Source organism: Clupea harengus, chromosome 22 (assembly GCF_900700415.2).
Source record: "Clupea harengus chromosome 22, Ch_v2.0.2, whole genome shotgun sequence".
Taxonomy (NCBI): Eukaryota; Metazoa; Chordata; class Actinopteri; order Clupeiformes; family Clupeidae; genus Clupea; species Clupea harengus.
In genome coordinates, this window is record NC_045173.1 from 6,585,528 (window position 1) to 6,607,006 (window position 21,479).

The 21,479-nt window shown below is 46.2% G+C and overlaps 1 protein-coding gene across 8 annotated transcripts in view; it reads right to left on the reverse strand.

The window, feature by feature from the left end:
* Positions 1–21,479, reverse strand: part of lrba (LPS responsive beige-like anchor protein) — a 193,470-nt gene that overhangs the window by 26,112 nt on the left and 145,879 nt on the right. For all 8 annotated transcript variants that reach the window (XM_031560255.2, XM_031560249.2, XM_031560251.2 and 5 more), the window contains 2 exons: positions 16,141–16,293; positions 2,377–2,544 (listed from right to left, as the gene is read on the reverse strand). In XM_031560255.2, the coding sequence (XP_031416115.1) occupies positions 2,377–2,544; positions 16,141–16,293 (321 nt within the window). The remainder of the gene's footprint in view (positions 1–2,376; positions 2,545–16,140; positions 16,294–21,479) is intronic.

The following is a 21,479-nucleotide window of genomic DNA, read 5'->3' on the forward strand; positions in this document are numbered from 1 at the left end:
GCAGAAATCAGAAGGCAGCGCTGCCAGACTGCTCTGAATGCCAGTCCTCTTTGCTCTGCGCTTTTCTGCTCTCTTCTCTTTTGTCTCTTCTGCACTCGTCTGGTTCTGTGTGACAGAAAGCAGCAAAGCAGCAGGCAGGTCCAGCCCTGGCACAGCCTAGCCACACTCAAATATACTGGCAGGCTGTCTGACACGCCACAGGCCTTTCCTCCACTGTGCGTGTGTGTGTGTGTGTGTGTGTGTGTGTGTGTGTGTGTGTGTGTGTGTGTGTGTGTGAGAGAGGGAGAGGGAGGGAGAGACCGAGAGGGAGAATAGTGTGTACATATGTATGCCTTTCTAGTCCTCGAAAAGCAATTCTTTATGTGTGTTGAAGTGTGTGTGTGTGTGTGTGTGTGTGTGTGTGTGTGTGATGTAGCCCAGAACCTAAGGGTTTTCCTCCTCTGCCACAGCCTTGCTTCCGCACAAACATGCTGGCAGTGCTGCGACTAGTCTGTTTATCCAACTAATGAAGCTCTCTCTCTCGCTCTCTCTCTCTCCGGCCTGCAGTGCAGCTCACACAGCTCTCGTCTGCGTTTGGAGAGGAGGGGGGGGGGGGGGGGGGGAGCCTCTGGCACAGGACAGAGCCGTGTAGAGCTGTATCAAAATAACTAAAACAAATAAAAAATAAAAACACCAAACATACAAAAGGAAATCTGGTGAACTATGTCTAAAATGGCCATTAAATAAAAACCAAACAGTGATTGATGTGAGATACGGGTGTGGGGTCCAATGTCAAATCTGCCATCAGGTATGCTCCCACATGTGATGATCTGGACACGTCAGCCATGCAGAGAGCCAATTCACAGAGCTCTGCTGAGGTTGGCATCTCTGACGCCCTCTTTTCATTCAGAGCTTGCACATCATCCCAGGATTTGATGGGAGCAGTGTGAATTTATCGGTTTACTGATGGAGGGGGGCAGCTTAGTGTGAAAGAGGCTGCACGAGGCAGAGGGCATTAGGTAGAGGCTTGGATAATAGACTGAGAGAGAGAGGGAGAGAGAGAGAGAGAGAGAGAGAGAGAGAGAGAGAGAGAGAGAGAGAGAGAGAGAGAGAGAGAGAGAGAGAGAGAGAGAATGAGTGCAGTAATGGATCTGCATGCTGTGGGGAGGGCTCAGCACATCTGGATGGGAATGCCCAGACTGGCTCCATCAATCAGGAGATGTGCAGCCCTCTGTCCCTCCTCCATGCCCGCCTCAGTCCAGCTGCCGTGCATGAAGGGCAGAGCAGCAGACCCACTGAGCATGCTCCAGTCTCAGGTCCAACTAAAGACCCACTGAGCAATTCCCACTCTTACCCTAACACGGGTTTGTATTCCCGAGGGTGTCACCCCCCTCCTCCTTTATGCCATAGTATAAATAAATTGATGTTTAGATAATTAGGCAGTGTATTGTTTTTTGTGTGTATGACTGATATTCTGTTTACTAATCTGTTTCTGCTCTCTCCCATACTGTAGGACCTTTGCCTGCCAACTCTGATGACAATGATAACATTGTTCCCCATCACCATAACCTATAATCTTATATACGCACATAAGGCAACTTAGCTCTGCTCACTCACTTTGTCTCTTTATGTCCCCTCCTACCCTTGACTATCTCCAGTGTGGGATGCCCTCTGGGCTCTGTAAAGTGCCTTTATTATTGGTGCTATATTGAATTGGTGCTATATTATTGAACTGAATTGAATTGAATAAGTGTAATCGCCTACAGATATTCCCATACGAAAGTAGAATAGTCTTAATCCATATGTAGTTTATCCGTTTATCACAGGTCAACTGCTCATAATTGCGAGGTACTTTAGAGATCACTTGACCTGCTTCTTGTTGTGCGACAGCAGCGGAGAGCCCGCCGTGATGTGATGTGTCTTTAGCAGAGCAAAGCCTCTGATGGTGTGTTTAAGTGAGGGCGATGGGTCTGCGTCTGAACGAGGGGGAAAGCCTCTGATGGTGTGTTTAAGTGAGGGCGATGTGTCTGCATCTGAACGAGGACGAGGCGCCGCCATCCTGAGTGCTGTTCTCCCAGAGGCAGCAGCGGGCGCATTAGTGTTGACTGTTAGTCAGCAGTCATGGAACCATGTCAGTGTGGCTAAGCTGCGAACGAGGGCCATGAATTATGCATGGTCACACAACCCACTCTGTCGAGGAGAGGACAGATTTGTCTTCTAACTTGAATTGCAGACAAATACGTATGATAATGTATGTATAAAAGCAGACAGAGAGCAAAACAGAAGGGGCGGATAAGGGTGCCATGTAGCACACACTGGTGCTGCTGGTTGTGTAGTAGGTGTGGTGTGGTGTGGTGTGGTGCGGTGCGGTGCGGTGCGGTGCGGTGCAGTGCGGACCTCTCTGAGCATGGGGTCACTGATGGAGCTGAGGTTGACCGCTCCCTCGTAGGTCAGGTAGTAGAAGACGTTGAGCGCCCGCACAGCCTCAGGGCCCTGCTGCTTGTAGCCGAAGATGAGATCGATCCAGTGGTGCAGCTGGCAGGACACAAACTCACTCTCCAGAGCCTACAATGAGAACACACACACACACACACACACACACACACACACACACACACACACAGAGAGAGACACATACATGAGCCCACTCAGAATATACACCTCGCACCAAAGAGCTCACAGAAAACATACACTTCCACTTTGACACACACTCTGTCCTGTACTCATAGAAGCAAAGAACACAATGTACACCAGATAAGCCGGCACCCAGGAGAGACCAAGGCAACAGCCCAACTTGCACTGCCCTTTTGATATCTGTAAAAAAGATCTGCAGGAGAGGCAAAAATTGAAGTGAAACAAAAACAAATGACTTTCCAGAGAGATTGACAATTCCTCGACACAAATAACGCGTTCGACATCAGACCTTGTTTTCTCCATCACTCACCTCGCCTCGCTCTAACACACGAGCAGGGAAACATGCCGCGCGCGTAGTGTCTGATGAACCCGATGAGGCTGAAGCTACAAGCTGTTTCTCCCTTCATTAGCGGGCGCGGCACGCTGAGTGTTTATGGATTCTCATAAAAGCAGCGATTGTGTTCATTTGCACAAAGATGTTGAGACACAAAGGCTCTAAACGTGTCCAAATGAGAATGTGACGCACTCTTGATTGTCATTGCTGCCTTGTGTCACATTATAGTCTGACAGACATTAAGCTGTGCACTTAAACAGCCATTTATATCATTTAAATGTTTACTGCCTGAGCTGGCACATCACTCATTTAAATGTGCCTTTCTGACAGCTAATTTCACTTTAATTCTCTGCCGTACTCTTAATTAGAGCGTTCTACTGGGGCATGAGGGGAGACGGGGAGAGACGGGTGACATTTCCCCGCACAGGAACCACTCCATGGCCCACTGCAATCTCCCATAAATGATTTTATGAAAAGCAGCACAATATCACTAAAAATAGCTAAATGTCAGGGCCAAAAGGGAGCACTTGAGCAAATGTGCCACGAAGGGTCTGGGGTTACAGTTCTGGAGAGAATCACTTGCCACAGCACAGAGCTAATAGTTTGGAGTGTTTATGATGATTACGACCGGGCTCATTCAGAGGGCTCCACTCTCCGCCTCGCTCTCCCCAAAGGCCCGGAAAGGTTCGTTTCGAGACGTGGGAAATGGATCTAAATGAGTAGCCGAAGAGAGATGCTTAAAGTGTTTTTCATAACTATCATTAATGAACGCGTTTGTTTCTTGTCCTTTATGACAGTGGAGCATCACTTAAAACGGCAACATTAAACCGGGCAGGAGCGAGGGGGGAAATACGCTGGGCGTCCCAATCACACACACAATAACATGAAGCAGAGTGTCTCAGGAGGCCGTCTCAGCCCAGACATGTGTCTGCCAGCGCCCCTCTCCCTGCCTGCCTGCGTGTTATTATGTTAACAGCCACGTGTCAAAAAGCAATCCCCTTTATTAGGGGATACATATCTATTAAAATCCACAGAGAGAAGGAGAAGCAGCTTTTTTTTTTCCCTCACCTCTTTCTTAAATGGATAGAAAGACTGAGTGCAAGCGGAGGGGGTGGGGGAGGGGGTATACCTCTCTTCATTATTTGGCAGCGTTGACCTTTCGGCAGTCCCTCGCTCCCCGGTTTCCAAAACTAATGCCGAGCCTGATGGGCATTTAATGTGCGCCGCCATCTCGTGTCAATCAGCGCGCCGAAACAAAGCGGGGGCAGTGTTATTGAAGACCTGCGCCCCTCCCTAACGGTGGAACGCCTCTATGTTAATGAGGCCTGGGGAAGGGGAGTCGGGGCAGCTCCGGAGCCCGGCGCTCGCCTCTGCCCCCCGAAGGCTGCGGAGGAGGAAGTGATCGTGGCAGTGTCACTTCAAAGCCTGTCAGGCAGGCCCCGGTCCCAGAGAGAGGAGACAGGGGGATCACATTTACATGCGGAGGGGAGCTGCTAACGCACACAGCGTAATTTAACCTAAAGGGGAAACTGCTCACAATCCAGTCATGAGAAATGGTACGACAGCACACTACAATTCAAATGCAGCTGCGTTAGAGGATAGAAATGCTGCTTCTTAACCACAACCATGAACGTTTGTCACATCAAAAATCCAGTCAGATTTTGGAGCTACATTTTATAGTCACTACTGGTTTAGAACTGGTTTTACAGTGGTACACATAACACAGCTGACTCCATTATATGGAGGGTTAGTGTGTCCAATAGGTGTTGGAGGTTGTATGTACTACTGAGATTCCGTCCTACAATTGAGTTGAATTGAGCGCTCATTAAAAGGATCTAAAGCGGGTTATTGATATGCCAATTAGATGAGGTGGTCTGTGGCACCGCGCTCCACGGGGACAGCTCCCACAATTAATGAATAATTTAGTTTGGCTTTATGCAAATGATATGGGGAGGGGTGGGGTGGGGCCTTTTGCTTTGCATCGCTTATTTGTGTGTGTGTGTGTGTGTGTGTGTGTGTGTGTGTGTATGTGTGTGTGTATGTGTGTGTGTGTGTGTGTGTGTGTGTGTGTGTGTGTGTGTGTGTATGTGTGTGTGTGTATGTGTGTGTGTGTATGTGTGTGTGTTCGTTCTGTAGAATTCACCCTTTCTACTTCAGTGCATACAGCTTTAGCTTCTGAGAGTGAGGAGGTTTCATGCTTCTCTTACTTGTGCTGAAACTCTTCAAGAAGAAAGCTCTGCTAAGAGGACATCTGGCTTTGAGAGGACAAAATTAAAAGTACTTCTAAAAATAGCTTGTCAGACAAGAAAAGAGGATATAATTTTCTTCAAATTTCACTTGGCAGCTGGTTGCAATCTCTGTTCCAGTGAAAACAAAACACACCGGGCTCTGATGGAGTGCGCCGCGTCTTGGACTTCCTCACTCCGCCATGTTGGAGGGGGAGAAGTGGGAGGGGCCTCCCTGTCTGGGACCGGGTCCAAGCAGTGCCCACTCCGACCAGGAAAAGCCCAATCTGGGGAGACTTGACTAATTGTTAGTTTGGCTGCTTGTGTAATGGCCATGTCCAGCAATAGCAGCTAGACTTCCTGTGTTTCTGTGAGGGTGAAGAATAACCCTGCTGTAAATTCTGCTGGGCAAAATATTATACCAGCAGGAAAACTACTAACATACAAGAGTCTAGGGCGAGACTCTTCAGAGCAAAGACCCCTTGGAGTCGTATGAGCCGTAGTGTAAATGTTATATCAGCATCTAACTTTCTATTTTTTTTCTGGAGAGTCTTTACACACCACATTTGATCCCATTCCCCAGGCCACACCATGTTATAGACTTCATGTAACCTGTCTGTGAGGATGTTAAAATGTCACTTAACAAATCAATTTGCTGATCTGCATGTGAATGCAGGCTTGTCAGGGCAGGAGGTGCGGTGGTTAGCAGATGGTCTGGGGCCGGCCGGGTGAGTGGCAGCGAGGCTGTGCTCTATTGATTAGGGGGGCTTACTCTGACAGTCCTGAGACACTCCTCTGAGTCACTCACACAAATCAGACGCATGTGGCCACTGAAGCACAGGACACTGCTACAGGAACTACTACAGGAACTACTACATACATGTTTGAAACACGAAAGGTTCCAAATCCTTTCAAGGAAGCATGCTTGAATGGTATGATTGTGGAACCATAGTCCAGCAAACCAGAGCTAAATGATTTAGTGTGCTCATCACAGGCCCAATACTAAGAGTCAGTGGATGAACATTTAGGATGAAACCACATGTTGAAAGTGTAGTGTTAGTGAGATCTCTGACATTTATCGAATTGATAAAGTGACTGCGGTCACAAAGAGGCTGTGATTAGCTGGGCATATGAGTCTGTTGACCTTACACAGAGGATATAAACAGGATGTAGTCCCACAATCCTAATGTTTAGGAAAGCAAAGCCATCAGAGCCAAATTCCTGCAGGACCTGACATCACAAACAATCTTTAAATAAGGGAAAGTACTACTGGTACCTTGTTTTTATTGGCAATGCAACTGAGTTAAAGAGTTTTGTAGATTATTGACAGATAATTGGCAGACCTATAATCTGAGTTTAAAAATAGAGGGAAGGGACATTCCAGCCCCTTTGAACATTTAATAACCAACTCATTGGAGAATGGGAGAAACTGACCGGCAGGCATCTTTCTCTTGCACAAGTATAGCCATTGAAACAACACTGAAGAAGTGTACTAGGGATACGTTAGCCGCAGTGGTTAAAGCATCATTAAGATGGTGAAGGGAGAATCTAAATCATTTCCAGGAGACCTATGTTAAGCCAGTTATTGAGTACGCTTTCATCAACTTAGACAAAGTTAAAGTAAACTCAGACCAATCCGACTCTGTCTCTGACAGGCACAGTAGGCCCACTGGGGTGACCCGAGTTAGGCAAAGAACATCCTGACTCAGAAGGGAGGGAGGTATAGTGGGCGGCTCCTTCCTATGTCTTCCTCAAATAGGCAGGTCATGAAAACCTTATCCACCTCACTCTGTCTTGAGGAGTTTGTGAGTCTGTGAAATGTGTTTCCTTGAAATGCCAGCACACTCTCTGTGGGACCTCTAAACCCGTCATGCAGACACACGCCGTTGCCTAGAGCACTGGCTCCCTTAATAGGGAAAGCGGCAAAAAAAAAAAAAACGGCAACTGGGTTTGGGGAAAATAAAAAGGGGGTGTAGGCAGGAAAGAAAGAATGTCCAGGAAAGACAAGAAAGAAAGAGGGGCAAAGAAAGCGTAGCAGAGAAGGAGAAAAGTCAGGAACTCCCGTTAGTATCCAGGAGTTGGCATTCCATAGGCATTACACATTTTTCTCATGCTTTTGTAGTGCATTATAGTGTAATTTTAGTGTTCTATATTCCCTTTCATCTAGTATCCAAATCAGCAGGGTCAGGGTGTGGTGCAGGGCTGGGATGGGAACCTGAGACCAGAGTTTGGCCCTGAATGGCGGAATGGATATCCTGCCCACGCTATGATGGGAAGCAGAGTGAGCTGTGATTGTGCAAAATTATTTTCCCAAAAACACAGAGTGGAATGCTCAGGAGATGTGGTTGCTTTGAATAGGGCATATGCATTTAACTTTGATAAACAGAGTGTGTGTGTGTGGAGGTGGGGTGGGGGTTGATTCAAAGGCAGGAGGCAGCAAGTCCACTGGGTCTATAAGTGTCTATTCAAAAGCCCCTACAACAGTGGCTCTGCAGGCGGTGTAGAGGGGGAGAAGCCTTGCTGCCCCGCTGCCCTACTGCCCCGCTGCACTGCACAAGGAGTCCATCTGCTCGGGAAGGTTGTTTGGATAGCTGTTTGACTAGCCGTTAGCAGGCTCTCAAATGACTGCACAGCACACAGGGCTTAAGGAGATCTTGCTGAGTTGGAGTGTGCGCTTGAGATGCTGAGAGAGGTGATTACAATGGATGACTGACATCATTACACTCTCACTTTTAAGTCCAAGAGAGAGAGAGAGAGAGAGAGAGAGAGAGAGAGAGAGAGAGAGAGAGAGAGAGAGAGAGAGAGAGAGAGAGAGCAAGACAGAGAGAGAGAGAGAGAGAGAGAGGCTGACAGGTTCTCTGTCTGTGGGGTCAGAACAGTGGAGGGTGCTGCCTGTGGTTGAGGCACTGGAGGCCACCAGCTGAACCAGGTGTGAACACCTGACACTATTGCACAGGAGAAACCCAGAGACTGAACACCTGACATTATGGCACAGGAGAAACCCAAAATCGTAAACAGCTCAGGTTCTTGCAGCCAAGGAGTTTTAGTGTCTTGTGCACTACATTTACAAATATCACGGTACAAATTAATTTAGAAAATTAGACTAAACAAACTGACAGCCTGTACCCTGCTGGAATATAATCTCCTACAACCTCCCACTAATTAGAGTATCTATCATACAAAGATAGCTGAAAACAGGTTTTAAAATCTTGGCTTGGCAAATCAGATTAAATCAGATTAAATATCTAGCATGAGATAATATTGTAAAAAAGTGGGAGTGCTTTTGTGTTGTGATATGTTGTCCCTCATGGCACAAACAGGAGCAGCGCTGCAAATTTCATTGTATGATAAATACAATGACAATAAAGGCTTTCAATTCAATTCAATTCAATTCTTGTGCATCAATGCTTTACAAAACATGAAACTTCTAGCATCTCGCAGTGTTAAGGTCCCTCTGTGATCAAGTTGAGATGACCTCCAACATGGAGGAAGTTGGTGAAGTGCAGATGAGGTGGAGGCAGTAAATTAACGCTCCTGAGGGCTGAGGAGGCGCAGATACCTGAGGTCAGTGGGTTTGTGTGATTGATGGCCTAAACGCATTGTCCTTGTCAGACTCTGGTGTGAAATGTAGGGGAGAGAGAACGAGGAAAGAGGACAAGGAGGGGGAAAAGAGGGACCTTGTGAAGCTAATTAACTCCTTTTATTCACAGAGCATGCTCCGGTAGAGCCCTCAAAATCAAGGCCAAGTCACCTGCTGCCACCAAAACAAACAAACTAAAAAATATCACTTAGCCTATTCACTCTCTGCTTCTTTCTCACAGGCACACACACACACGCACACAGCCATGCACACATGCACACACCCACCCACGCACACACCATGTCGTGATGACAGGAAACAGCAAAACCCTAAGAACAACCAAAATCTTAACAATGTATAGAGGTGGGAGAGGGGGATTTGCCTGCTTTCTGAAAGTCTTCCCACTCTACCACGCCCCCATGTATGGGTATTCTCCAGCATCTGATACGGGTGGAGGTGACCGCTGTGGGTCTGACAAGTATGTGGCATTCTGGGGATAGGAGGGGTGTGGTGTGGTGAGATGGAGGCATACAAGTGAGGGGACAACACAGCATTAGTGAGGGAACATGTCAGCTGCAGCAGATCAGCACATTTCTCAGGCCTCTCAGTCCTCCATTACATCACTGAGGAGGAGGAGGAGGAGGAGGAGGAGATGAGGAGTAAGGGGGGAGGGAGAAATGGGGGGGGTGGTCGTAAAACACAGCGCACATGCAGTATACATGTCTGCCCCTGGTCAGGACAATACCCCTGCAGAGAGCAGCGCCAGACGCTGAGCAGACGCCATGGAGATGCCTGGCCTCCAGCGCTCCGCTCCCACAGGCGGGGCAGACCCTCTTTACAGGCCTCAGAGGAGCAGCAGTGTGGGAATAGCACTGCCTCAGCAGAAGCACATCCTGGGGAGAAGTGCTGATAGCAGAGCGGACAGACATCACTGTTTATAGGTTAACAGGTAGTAGCAATATAAGGAGCAACATGAAACAGTGGAGAATTGTAACAGAAATATTAAAATGTGGCCATATTTTAATGTGAGCAGGGGCTTTTTCTACTAGCAGTGGTATGCTGGAAGTGGTCAACAAGTGTCCCCATGTGGAAAAAGCAGGGGATTCCCTCCCAGCTGTGGCCCACAGCGCTTACAGAGGGGAAAAGGGTGAACGGGGAGAGTAGCGTTAACTTGCCCACAAACTTGATACTATGAGGGATAACTGCGGGGGCGCAAGCAGAGAAGAGATGATGGTTAAATGTAAATACTGGCAACCTTTGACTCTAGCTGTAGCTGGTGGTCCCTGGTGAGAGTCCAGCAGGCTGGCCTTTGGGTGTGGGAAAGCACAGGCTCTCCCAGTAACACACGGCTCTTGACACCTGCAGTAAATCTCTCCCATCTGCCCCCGTCAAAACGTTTCCAACGACTCCAAGAACACAAATGCTACTTTGATTCACGTATGATAACAAAAACAAACATGGCATACTTTCTCGGTCTTCTCTGGACTTCAGAGAAATGTATGAGGTAATGGTCTCCGCGGCCCAGTATCCCAGGGCACTCAGACTAAGTGTGAAGAAGCTGTCAGCATATTAAGCTGATAAAGTTCCGCATTGACAATGGAGTCCTGAGAGCCGAGTCTCGGAGCCTAGTTAAGGAACAGAAGTGAGGGCTTCATAAAGTGGCACGGATCTGTCAGCGGGGCTGTCCCATGGTTATCCCCCCTGGCTGTGGGATGTCAGCTGGATGGCAAAACAGCTGCTCCATTAAACCAACCTACAGTGTAGATCAGAGGTGTTGGGATATCCGTTTGTGGAGGACAAAGAAAACCTCATATGCGAAAAACAAACTGGTGGGCCTACAGATTTGTCGGGTGTATTGGCAGCAAATGTTCTGTGTATTAAAGGCATATTTTGTTCTTGCAATGCTCTGGAAAACAAAGGGGCGGACCATTATGATTGTATGGCTAAAAGTCACACCTGGTTGCTAAGTCTGTTGTTTAATTGTCCATATTCTTGTGGTCACTTCCGAGGTCCTAGCCTATTAAGAATCTTACCATTTTGATTGACCAGAATTTCTGAACTGTTGTTAAGTTACACTAAGCTGACAAGTTGAACCAATCAACTCAAATCAATGTTGCGTTCCCATGTCCCTGGTGTTATGCTAGCAGTGTCAATCTCTCCACTGCCAAACCATAGCAAACAAACAAAACAAAAACACCTCTGCTGCTACTACCACTGGTCAATGCGATTGTCACCTATATCCATAAAAAGAAAATATTGGAACAAGGTATGTTTGATCATCGAAGGCAACAGGAAATTAAAATAAATATTGCTGTTTCAATGAAGTAGTGGCTGAAGTGATTGAGAAAATGAGTTAATGGTGTCCATTCATTGTCTACAATACATCTTATCGAGATCTCGGAAAAACTGGACGACTACAATCGTCCGAAGAATGTCTGATGTCTTTGCCTTCTCTCCTGAGCAAGAGATGGCCATCAAGACTCTTTTCATTAGTGGTACCTCGGTGGTGGAATGACCTACCTAGTGCTATCAGATCAAGAGACAGTCTTTTAATGTAGGCTAGCATGGCTATCACAAAGCGTTTATAACCCCATGTAGCCTGAGGCTTGTCAGGCACCTTTGAGGTAGTTTGTCATGGCGTGACGGTTTTATATTTTTCCCCATCTAAAAACATTGATCCCAAAGCGCTACATATGCTTTTATTTACCACAAACCCAGCAACAATAATCTGAGAGCAGTACTTTTGAACCATTGAAACTGTGGTTACTGAATGAGCGGATACAGGCATTCCATTGTATAGAAGGAATTCCAGGAGTATTACAATATCTAACGAATATAAAAGGAACAATTAAAAGTTGTCAGTCCATAGAATGTGATTTATTATAATTATAATCTAGATGGAAAGTTTAAAAAATAAGTCAGCTCACGTTTAAAAAAATAATTGCTTTTGTCTGATATTGTTGGCTGCTGGCTATGTAGGGCTGTGTGAGGCTGTGTCTAACTCTGAATGTGCAGGCTGTGCGAGACTGTGTCTAACTTCATCTTAGCTAGGCTATTTGAGTTGCAGAGCTGATAAGCTATAGAACCCTGTAGCCTATTTATGGGCTAATACATCATATACATCATCCACTATAAAAGCTAGACACCACAGCATTTGTTTGAAACACTCGCTGCAAAAATCCTCTGCTAAATACAGCTAACATTAATGATACCATTTTTACTACATCATACTGATAGCCTACTGATATTTACTGCACTGACAGAAATGTTGACAAAGCTTAAAATAATTCTGAATGTGTCTGTAAGATAACGTAGCACCCATTTTTATGATCGTTTTTATAGCCATAGAAGGGGATATACTGTAACGACAATTAACACAGAGAGATAAAAACAGTTTGCATGTAGAAACCTACTCCTCCAGATCCTCCTCAGATAGGAGTAGCTTATCAAGTTGTAGCTCCATATTACAATACGTAAGTATTGACGTGCAGAGATGTTTTTACATGGCTCCCTTACATCCTGCTAAGCCAGTTGATTCATCTGAATGCCACTGAATGTGTTATTGTGGACCTTCAGCCACAGCAGAGATGGTCTCATAAAAACAGAGTGACAGAGATGTGCTTTTGCAGATGTGGTGACCTGAGGGAATTTGTTATATCAAAGATCTGTCATGGCAGCTCGTTTGGTGCTTCGGCCATGAGAGGTTGGTGCCATGGCAACTTGTGCTGGCCTTGCTGTTTGTCAGGTCTGGTTCCATCACTCATGTAGTTTCCCTCTCTCCTACTCCTAGTACTCCATCCTACTTCATTTCTCTTTTGTGCAGTCTCACACAGTGTTTGGTTGGGTTCTCCCGTCTATCCCTTTTGTTTCTCCCTTATCTCCCCTAGTTTCCTGCATCTTCCTCTTCCATATATCCTATTTTATATCCTAAAATGTATCAGCAGGAGAAGAAGTACACAATAACAAGTGGGACATGACAGGAACATGACAAATCAGACCAATCTAAATATTTTTGGCAGAGCTGTCAAAAATATGATACGTGCCGTTCGTTTTGAAAGTCAAGATTTGTTTGCATTTTGATGGCAGAAACACCAGACACAATATTGTGGTTTCTGCGACCACTTGCTGTCAGTAGCCTGCTAGCTGTGTGTCTATTCAAGGCCTTAAGTCACCTGCTGTTCCTATAATCATAACCAGATCTTGAGCTCCGCCGAGCAAGAGAATTAGTCATATATTCTGGAATGTTACTCAGAAATGACAGTGCCCAGAGCCGGCTTGTTATCTGGTGAGGGGGATCAGGTTCTTAACCTTTCCCTTGACCTCACGGTAAAAACAACAATCAGCCGTGATCTCAGAGTGGCGTGACATCGGCAGCCAGGAAGAGAGGGGGGATGTTAGGGTTGAGGAGAAGAGGAGCTTTTTTCAGCAGGAGTCTGTTTAAAATCCTCTCCTAATCCCACGCATATCCCAAACCAATGGATTTACAATGACAGTAATGATAGCTCATGCTGTATAAGCCAGACTCAATCAGGGGCCTGTGTCTAGGAGACTAAATGACAAATCAAGAGGCAAAGTCAAGTGCGAGCATACTTACTATGTACTGTATCTAGAAGCCACATAATAGCATGCTAAAAAGTTGAGGAGTATATTAATACTGTGTTCAGCTAGGCAACACGGCCTCTCCTGAAAATGTATTAATGGAGCATATTTGATACATCACCTTGAATAGATGACAGTGTTCACTGGCCATCTTGTGCATGGCGCAAGCCTGTCACTTTTGGCTGGTGCCGCCATTTTTACTGCTGGGATTTTAATGTCTGTCACAGATTGGGGTTTAATTAGCTGTTAATCATCTGTAGGACATAAAGGCTGGGACAGACTTGGCAGACTCTCCCTCTCTCCCCTACTGCCTGTGTCCATTAGCGACAGATGAGCTAAAGGCCCAAGCAGGTCATTAACCACTCACAGTGCTATCAGTGTGCTTCTGTGGGCCAGAGCTCTCATTACAAATTTACCCCATTGTGCTGGGGGGTGCCCAGCTGACACCTCCTAATGCCAGTCATCTGTCACGGCGGAGTGCCGACACGCCCCACACTCCAGAGACCCGGGACTAGGACTAATGAGGACCTCCCTACCCCCAGCAGAGAGGAACAGCCCCGCCGCCTCCAGAGTGGTGGAATCCACTCTCCACACTCCCTCCCCACAGCTTGGACAAAGTTCATATATGTAATTACTACATCATTTCATTGATCCTTAAGCGATCCTACAGCAGTTCAGTAATCAGATTGCCCAACCCAGGCTAAATTAAACTACTACAGCTATACCAGCTACAAAAGGAACACTGCAAAAATAACTCCCCATGACTCCCCTTTTCTTTCTGTGGTTTGGTCTCAGCACCTCCTGCCTCCAGCGGCTCCCTTCCTGTGCGGCAGCAGGAGTGTGATATCTACTAGCAGCCAGCTCCCCACTCCTATCTGCCCATGTTATTCGTGCCTTTCAGATACGTCACTCCAATAAGTCTGTACAAGGAAGAGAGAGAAATACACAATCCTTCCACAGCTGTGCATGAAAACACAGCCTTCCTCTTCTCACTCACCTCGTCATGTCTTCGTATCTGTCTGTTTCTAAACTGGAAGAGGTTTAGATGTATTGTCATTTAGACACCGCTCAGCCTCCTTGTCTGTGCAGATTGTACTGTGGCTAGTCTAAACTTTCCTGAATCGGTAGCATAATGTGCAGTGTTTAATATAACACAACCAGCTAGCTCACATTTGCTCAGTACTGTGCAGTGTTCACTTGCAGACACAAGATAAAAAAAAATCCATATTTAGTCCACATTTCCCACTTGTGATCTCCAGACAGACTGTACATCCCAACATATCTCTAGCTAGGTGAGACCAATATTACACTAGCTACACAGAAACTGGCCAAACCAGAATAAGAACTACGGCCAGTTGAGCCAGTGTGGTCACTGACGGCTACAGTATAGGATTAGAGAAACATACTTTCACCTCACTTCTTGGCTACTGAGAAAAATCGATCAGTGCTCTCTCTATTTGCACACAGTGGGAAGTGTAATAAAAGGCAGCGTTATTGATCCCTGCTGTAATGTGTATGTGCGTGTGTGTGCTTACATGCATGCATGCGTGTGTGTGTTTGTGTTTGCGCGTCTGTCTGTCTGCACGTGTGTGTGTGTGTGTGTGTGTGGGGGGGGGGGGGGGGGGGTTCCCAGACACACACACACAAAGTTCATTACATCATCTAGATAAAAGGTAGTTACACCTAAACCAAAAGCACCTACACACAACAATGAATGATGTGTAGAGGACACAAACGCACACATACACAAAAGCATACACAACCGCTGAATCCAGAACACACTGAACCATGTGAGAAGGGAAATTCTGAAACAGATCCTTACTCTATTTCATCAGCAATTTTGTTTTGGGGGTGGGGGGTGGGTTTCAATAACAAGTAGGGAGCCAATCAATGCCTGCTTGGATGAAATCCCCAGCGGAGGCCATTAAGGATCCGGAGATGTGGGAAGACGCCGGCTCAAACTGAACTGTTACGCCACTACAGCTCCTACCCGCAGGCTGGGCCAAGGAGAAGTGGCCTTTAAGCTGCGCTGGTTATATGTCAGTGCACATAGACACGGTGCGACTCCCTGCAGAGTTCCACCCACGGCTGTGTCATACCCTTCAGCCGAGCTGGGGCTGCAGCAGTCAAAGTGTCAGATAGATGCAGCACCGGTTGCTAATTAATGCTAGGCTTCAGTGGGCCCGACACGCTACTGTAGCGTCTGCAATTACAGCATGGCCTATATATCACCCAGCCACCACTGAGATACAGGGAGAGGAGGGGAGGGGGCAGAGGAAGAGAAAAAAATATCTGAGAGAGAGGGAGAGAATGTAAACAAAATCAAGTAGAAAAAGGATTCATTTGACTGATGTTCTTGTGAAGGGTAGTGTGTTGGTCAATGAATGAGTGTTTGTGTTTGTGTGATGCAATCATCTGGTTATTGTGTTGACAGAAGCTAAGGCACCCATTATCTTGTATATCAGATTTTCCATGGAAGGAATCTCAGTTTCACCCAGAAGCATCTGTATCAAGAGTAGGGCTGCCACCTGAAATATCACAGCCTAGTGTGCTTGACCTGAGTGACTATTCACATGTCTGACAGATTTCACTGATTCCTGTGGCTTTCAAAACACACTAGCCCCAATCTGATGTCCAGGAGTTTGTGTTTCTTTAAGTGAGGATGATATCATTTTTTAGGTGTGTGTGTGTGTGTGTGTGTGTGTGTGTGTGTGTGTGTGTGTGTGTGTGTGTGTGTGTGTGTGTGTGAGAGTGAGTGACAGAGGTGGAGGGAGAAGCAGAGGCCGTACCAGTCGGTTGATGCGCACAAACTCCTCTGGGTCCTTGGCCCACGGTGGCAGCTCCACGTCTGATACTGCAGACCCTTCATCCATCACACCCAGGTTGTAGTTATTGGAGTTGACAAACATCTCTGGGAGATAATAAAATTCTGGGACCAACTCCTGAAAAAGTGAGACACAAGAAGGGAGAGGGGGAGCAGAGGAGAGATATGTTAAGAGAGACTTATTATTGCTGCCATTTTTTTTTTATTTGCATCACTATGTATTCCAGAACTTTCATTTAAATATTTAACCAACAGTTTAATTAAATATGAATGCTATGTAATTCTTTGAACAACTGAAACTGCTTTTAAAAATACCTGATAATCCTGATAACCCACTACAATCTACTTGAAATACTATGAGTAACAACTGATTTTAAAATCCTCCAGATAAATATCTTTTCGACATGACTTTAGTTGTAGTAGGCACTATTGTGAATGACTTGAATTGAAGTTTCTGCAACGGTGCATTGCCTTCAGAATACTTCTCACAGAGGCCATTTTCTGATAATGTGTGAGCTGGGCTAAATAAAAGCCTTCTTCATTCAGATAAGGCTCAGAACATAGGCCTAGATAATTTGAATGCGGGACTGCCATCGACCTGCTGGTTAATTATGGTGACTGCAGAAGGGAAAATAAAATAGCAAATAATTAAATAAGAGTGAAGTTGTTTTTATCTTGTGTGTGTGTGTGTGTGTGTGTGTGTGTGTGTGTGTGTGTGTGTGTGTGTGTGTGTGTGTGTGTGTGTGTGTGTCTTAAACCATGCCATTACTCAGTGAAATTACACTTCAGACACTTCATTTGCTCCATGCTACGAAATGTCTGTCTGATAAAAGGCATGAAACACACACACAGGCAGGCACAGGCACACACACACACACACACACACACACACACACACACACACACCGAAAAGAACAGAGGCACTTCGGCGGTTTTAATCGTAAAAGGGCATCAGAAAAGCTGACAACAATGGAAGGAGAAGCCAAAATACAGAGAAAAAGAACCCTATTTGAAAACATGCAGAAAGACAGAACCTTGGGTGAAAACATGCAGAGAGACAGAACCTTAGGTGAAAACATGCAGAGAGAAAGGGGAACACAGACTAAAGGTGGTATTTCTATTCTGTTTGAGTATTCATATTGAAGAACTCTAATTCTAATGGACACTTCCAGAGTTTACACCTAGCCCACTGTTTTAAGGTCATCACTCCAGCCAACACTTTATCTTCATGGAATGGTGTCAGCGTATTTAACGTAATATGGTTGATGAAGTCAGCATGTTCATCATCACGGCAGAGCTAGGTTATCTTTGAGGTGCCTACACCTACAGTTACAGGTCAGAGAGGAGTATTTAAAGGCACTATGCAGTGTCTTTCACCCAACTAGACTAGACCTACAGTTACAGGTCAGAGAGGAGTATTTTAAAGCACTTTGCAGTGTCTTTCACCCAACTAGACTAGACCGGCAGGTGTGATTAGGAGCCAATACTAAACTGAACTGTGGCATAAGCCAACAGAATGAAAGCTGACTGGAGTGGTGGAATTGGCACATTCCAAATCCAAAGTGCATGTTTAACATAATCATTTAACATAGACAGATGCACAGATGACAGATGTTAAAATGCAAAATGAAAACAACACAGTGAACTTATCAACTGAATACAGTGTAATGTAGGGTTTACACGACATCATTATCATAATGTTGAAAAACAAAACCACAATGGACAGTACGACAGCATACTACAGGCTGAAAGAAAGCATGTGTGCCAAGTTTTTTTGTGTTGTTTTAAATGTATTCTGAAATGATGAAAATGTATTAGTGCAGCTCTTTACAGTATGTAAATAATGGCCACATGTATGGTTCAGCACACACACACACACACACACACACACACACACAGTGTGTCAGCTCAAACAAAAACATGTCTACATTCCTGGCATGTGAAAGTAGACTGAAGCGGTGTCCAGTCTGTCGGGGATGGCAGGTGAACCAGAACAGACATGGCCGTGTATATAACTGCTCGCACACAGACAGTAAAAACACATTACAGTTCATTACGACGCACGAGACCCTGGATATATGACAGCAACACTCATACCATCACTGGTGTAAATTCTTAATTGCATTCTTAATCACAAACACAGGAGATTTACTGTCTGTATACATCCGCAAAAACCAGGACCAGACCATGTAAACATGTACATTCTTTTTGATGCGGCTGCCACTGAAGAATGCAGGACACTTTGATAAGAGAAGGTGGACAGAAAGAACAATCAAAAGATCTCTATCTCCCCAAATTTCATTAAATATTTCTGAACCACTGCAATACTTTTCTTTTATGAGAAGTGAATGGATGATGGATGAATGACTGTGCCTGTGAGCTGACTGGCATTCCAGTGGCTGCAGTGAAGCTGAGCCTGACAGACAAACGGTGGCCCATCAGCACTGGAACACATCACTGCAGTGACCCCATCAGCACTGGAACACATCACTACTGCAGTGACCCCAGAAGCTTCTTCACATGCACCAGAAAAACAGAAGTCCTTCATTGAGGCAATCTACCCAGGCTAAATGGCCAAACAGGCTAATTCTAGTAAATGTAATACAATTTGAAGAATACACAGGCTTATAATTCAACAAGAACCATGAGAAAAGTGTATTATCAATATTTATGTCAATTTCTTGATGGTATAATCTTGTTTTAGATACTTGGTGTTGCACTGCTTTTGTCTACGCCTTTTTCTCCTCATCCATCTCATAGTAGTAGCAGCAATCCTCAAGTTCCAGACTGTCAATAGTGGCGTGTAAGCCAACTGTTCTTTTTTTTCCCCATTCTCATTACAGTCAGTTCCCACAGCTGTGAGTGGAGGGGATTAGTAGGTTCGCCACGCTCACTTATGCGTCTGACATGCGGGACCACTTCCACAGCTACCCTTCCATTACTAGCCTTTGAAACCTACTCTCTGACGCCCCAGCTGATATCACTAGGAGAGTTGTTACGGTTGGAAGGGCATGGCCAGTGTCATCTATTAAGATGACTATTGGAGAAAGTGGTACAAAGACATCTTTTTGTTTGACATTAGTCAACCACCAACTGGTTTGATCTTACACAAACAGTAGCTCAATCTATGCCTACTCTGTGGTCTTGATCATCTCTGCATATATGAAATGTCTATCTATAGGCTACAAGTGGGAATAAAATGGGACTTGGGATGGTAAGCAAACATTAGACAGAACTTCCCCCAGGCTCTGCATAAGGCTTGGATGAAGCACATGAAACCCCTGCACTGGCCTGTGTTTTGCTCCATATTTGAAATGTGATGATCAAACACAACAGGGGGGCAGGCTGTGCTGCTGGTGGGCGTGTTCAGGCCGTTCAGGCGCGTTCAGGCGCAGCACGGCGCTCAACGCTAAGCTCCTCCGCCCGAGGAGGTGGTCGTGTTCCACTGGCCTGCTGCACCACGGAGAGAGCGGCTAATTAAGAGAGCAAACAAACAGTAGAAGTTTTCAACCAGCCCTCCTCCTCCTCCTCCTCTTCTTCCTCCTCCTCCTCCTCCTCCTCCTCTCCCTCCTCTCCCTCCTCTCATTCAAACAGAGGGGTCAGGATTTTACGATGGCACATGTGCCCTGGGTTCAGACGCCCAGTCTGGTGTAAATTTGGCGGCCCTGATTCAGAGGTTGAGGGCCCGGGGGCCACTTAAAAGGCAGGGAGGGAAATAACAGGGGACTGGATGGGGGAAAGGGGGAGGCATGGGGGTGCTGTTAGAGGCAGTGGCCCCTGAGTGGCTGGTCAGAGGGCAAAACCTGTGATCCACAATCCTGTTCTGCCATGGGTCAGTGATCTTATGGCCCCTCCTGCCCTTCACCAAGTCCCCAAGATACTTAAAGAGACAAAACACACGCACACATACAGACCCATGCACACTTACATATCCTACACGTAAGAGAAGCACCATGGCATCTCCAGCACCTTCATGCGTTTACAGGCATAAATACACAATACACACTGACACACACACACACACACACACACACACACACACACACACACACAGCACAGTCATGCTTGGGTCCACTTAATGACCCAAACTCACCCAATGCTTTAATTCAACCCGACCGTAACTCGAAAAACTTCTAGGCTACTTTTAAACAAGAACCGAACGCCTTCCATTAAGCTATCATACAAGATATATGGGGTATAGGGAGAGTATGAAACAGTTGTACGTTGTGGCCTACGGAAGCAACTACGCATGTGACAATGACCGCAGTATTTTAGTGAGCTCCTCATCATTAGGGTGACCATTCTGATCAGCCCACCCATCACTGACACACAGGCCCAGGGGGTGATCAGTTCTGGTCAGTGGTACTGGTTCCAAGTAGTGTGGAATGTGGAAGTGGGCTGGTTTGGACAGAATGGAGATTTTTGTCTAATAGTTCTCTATTGATCCAAAACAAAACCAGGCTATACACCTCCAAAGAGTATTTGGGGTTACAAATCCTAAATAAATGATCCAACTGAAATGTTCATATAAGTGCACAACTATCCAATTCTGAGTCTGGATTTGACTTCTGTGGAACCACAGTCATTTCAGTGCACAGTTCTCAGTGGACAACAACATTTCAAGCCTCTTTCACCTGATTGAAGGGTAACGGATACATGTCAAACTAGATACTTGAGAGGAACATGAATGTATGAAGCCCCCCTCTGCTCTAGTGCAATCAGTGTTGAGTAGGGGGAGGGGGCGATCAGCGGCAGGAAGCCGGCTGGGGTGAGCTGCTGGTGTCTTGAGTGGAGTGGTGGCAGTCCTGCTGATCCACCATGACAGGCTCAGATTGGGACTAGGCCCAGACTCTCAGAGGGTTCTCTGCAATCAACTGCTGTCTATAATGCGGGCCACATGTTACACGCAATCAAGCACCCAGGGAAGCCCCCACACAAGAGCTCGCTCTCTCTCTCTCTCTCCCTCTCTCCCTCTCTCTCCCTCTCTCTCCCTCTCTCCAGCAGGGGCCACAGTGCGGCTGGGCCGTGCTAATGAATATTTTAAGAGGGCTGGACACTTGTTAAAGAGAAAAAGGTGAATGTTTTGCAGGGCCCATGGGAGCCGCGAGTGGAAAGTGGAGGTATGGAGAGAATGAGTGAGCAGAGAAGAAAGGGTTCAAGGCGAGGGTACTGTCCAAAGTGGGGGGGCTGTGCTCACATGGAGATCAGTGGAGAGGAGAGGGGCTTTGATTAGGGGAGCTGTGTGCCCAAAAGGAGAGGTGCGTACTGATCAGGGGGCTCCAGTTTTTTTCAAGTCAATTCAGG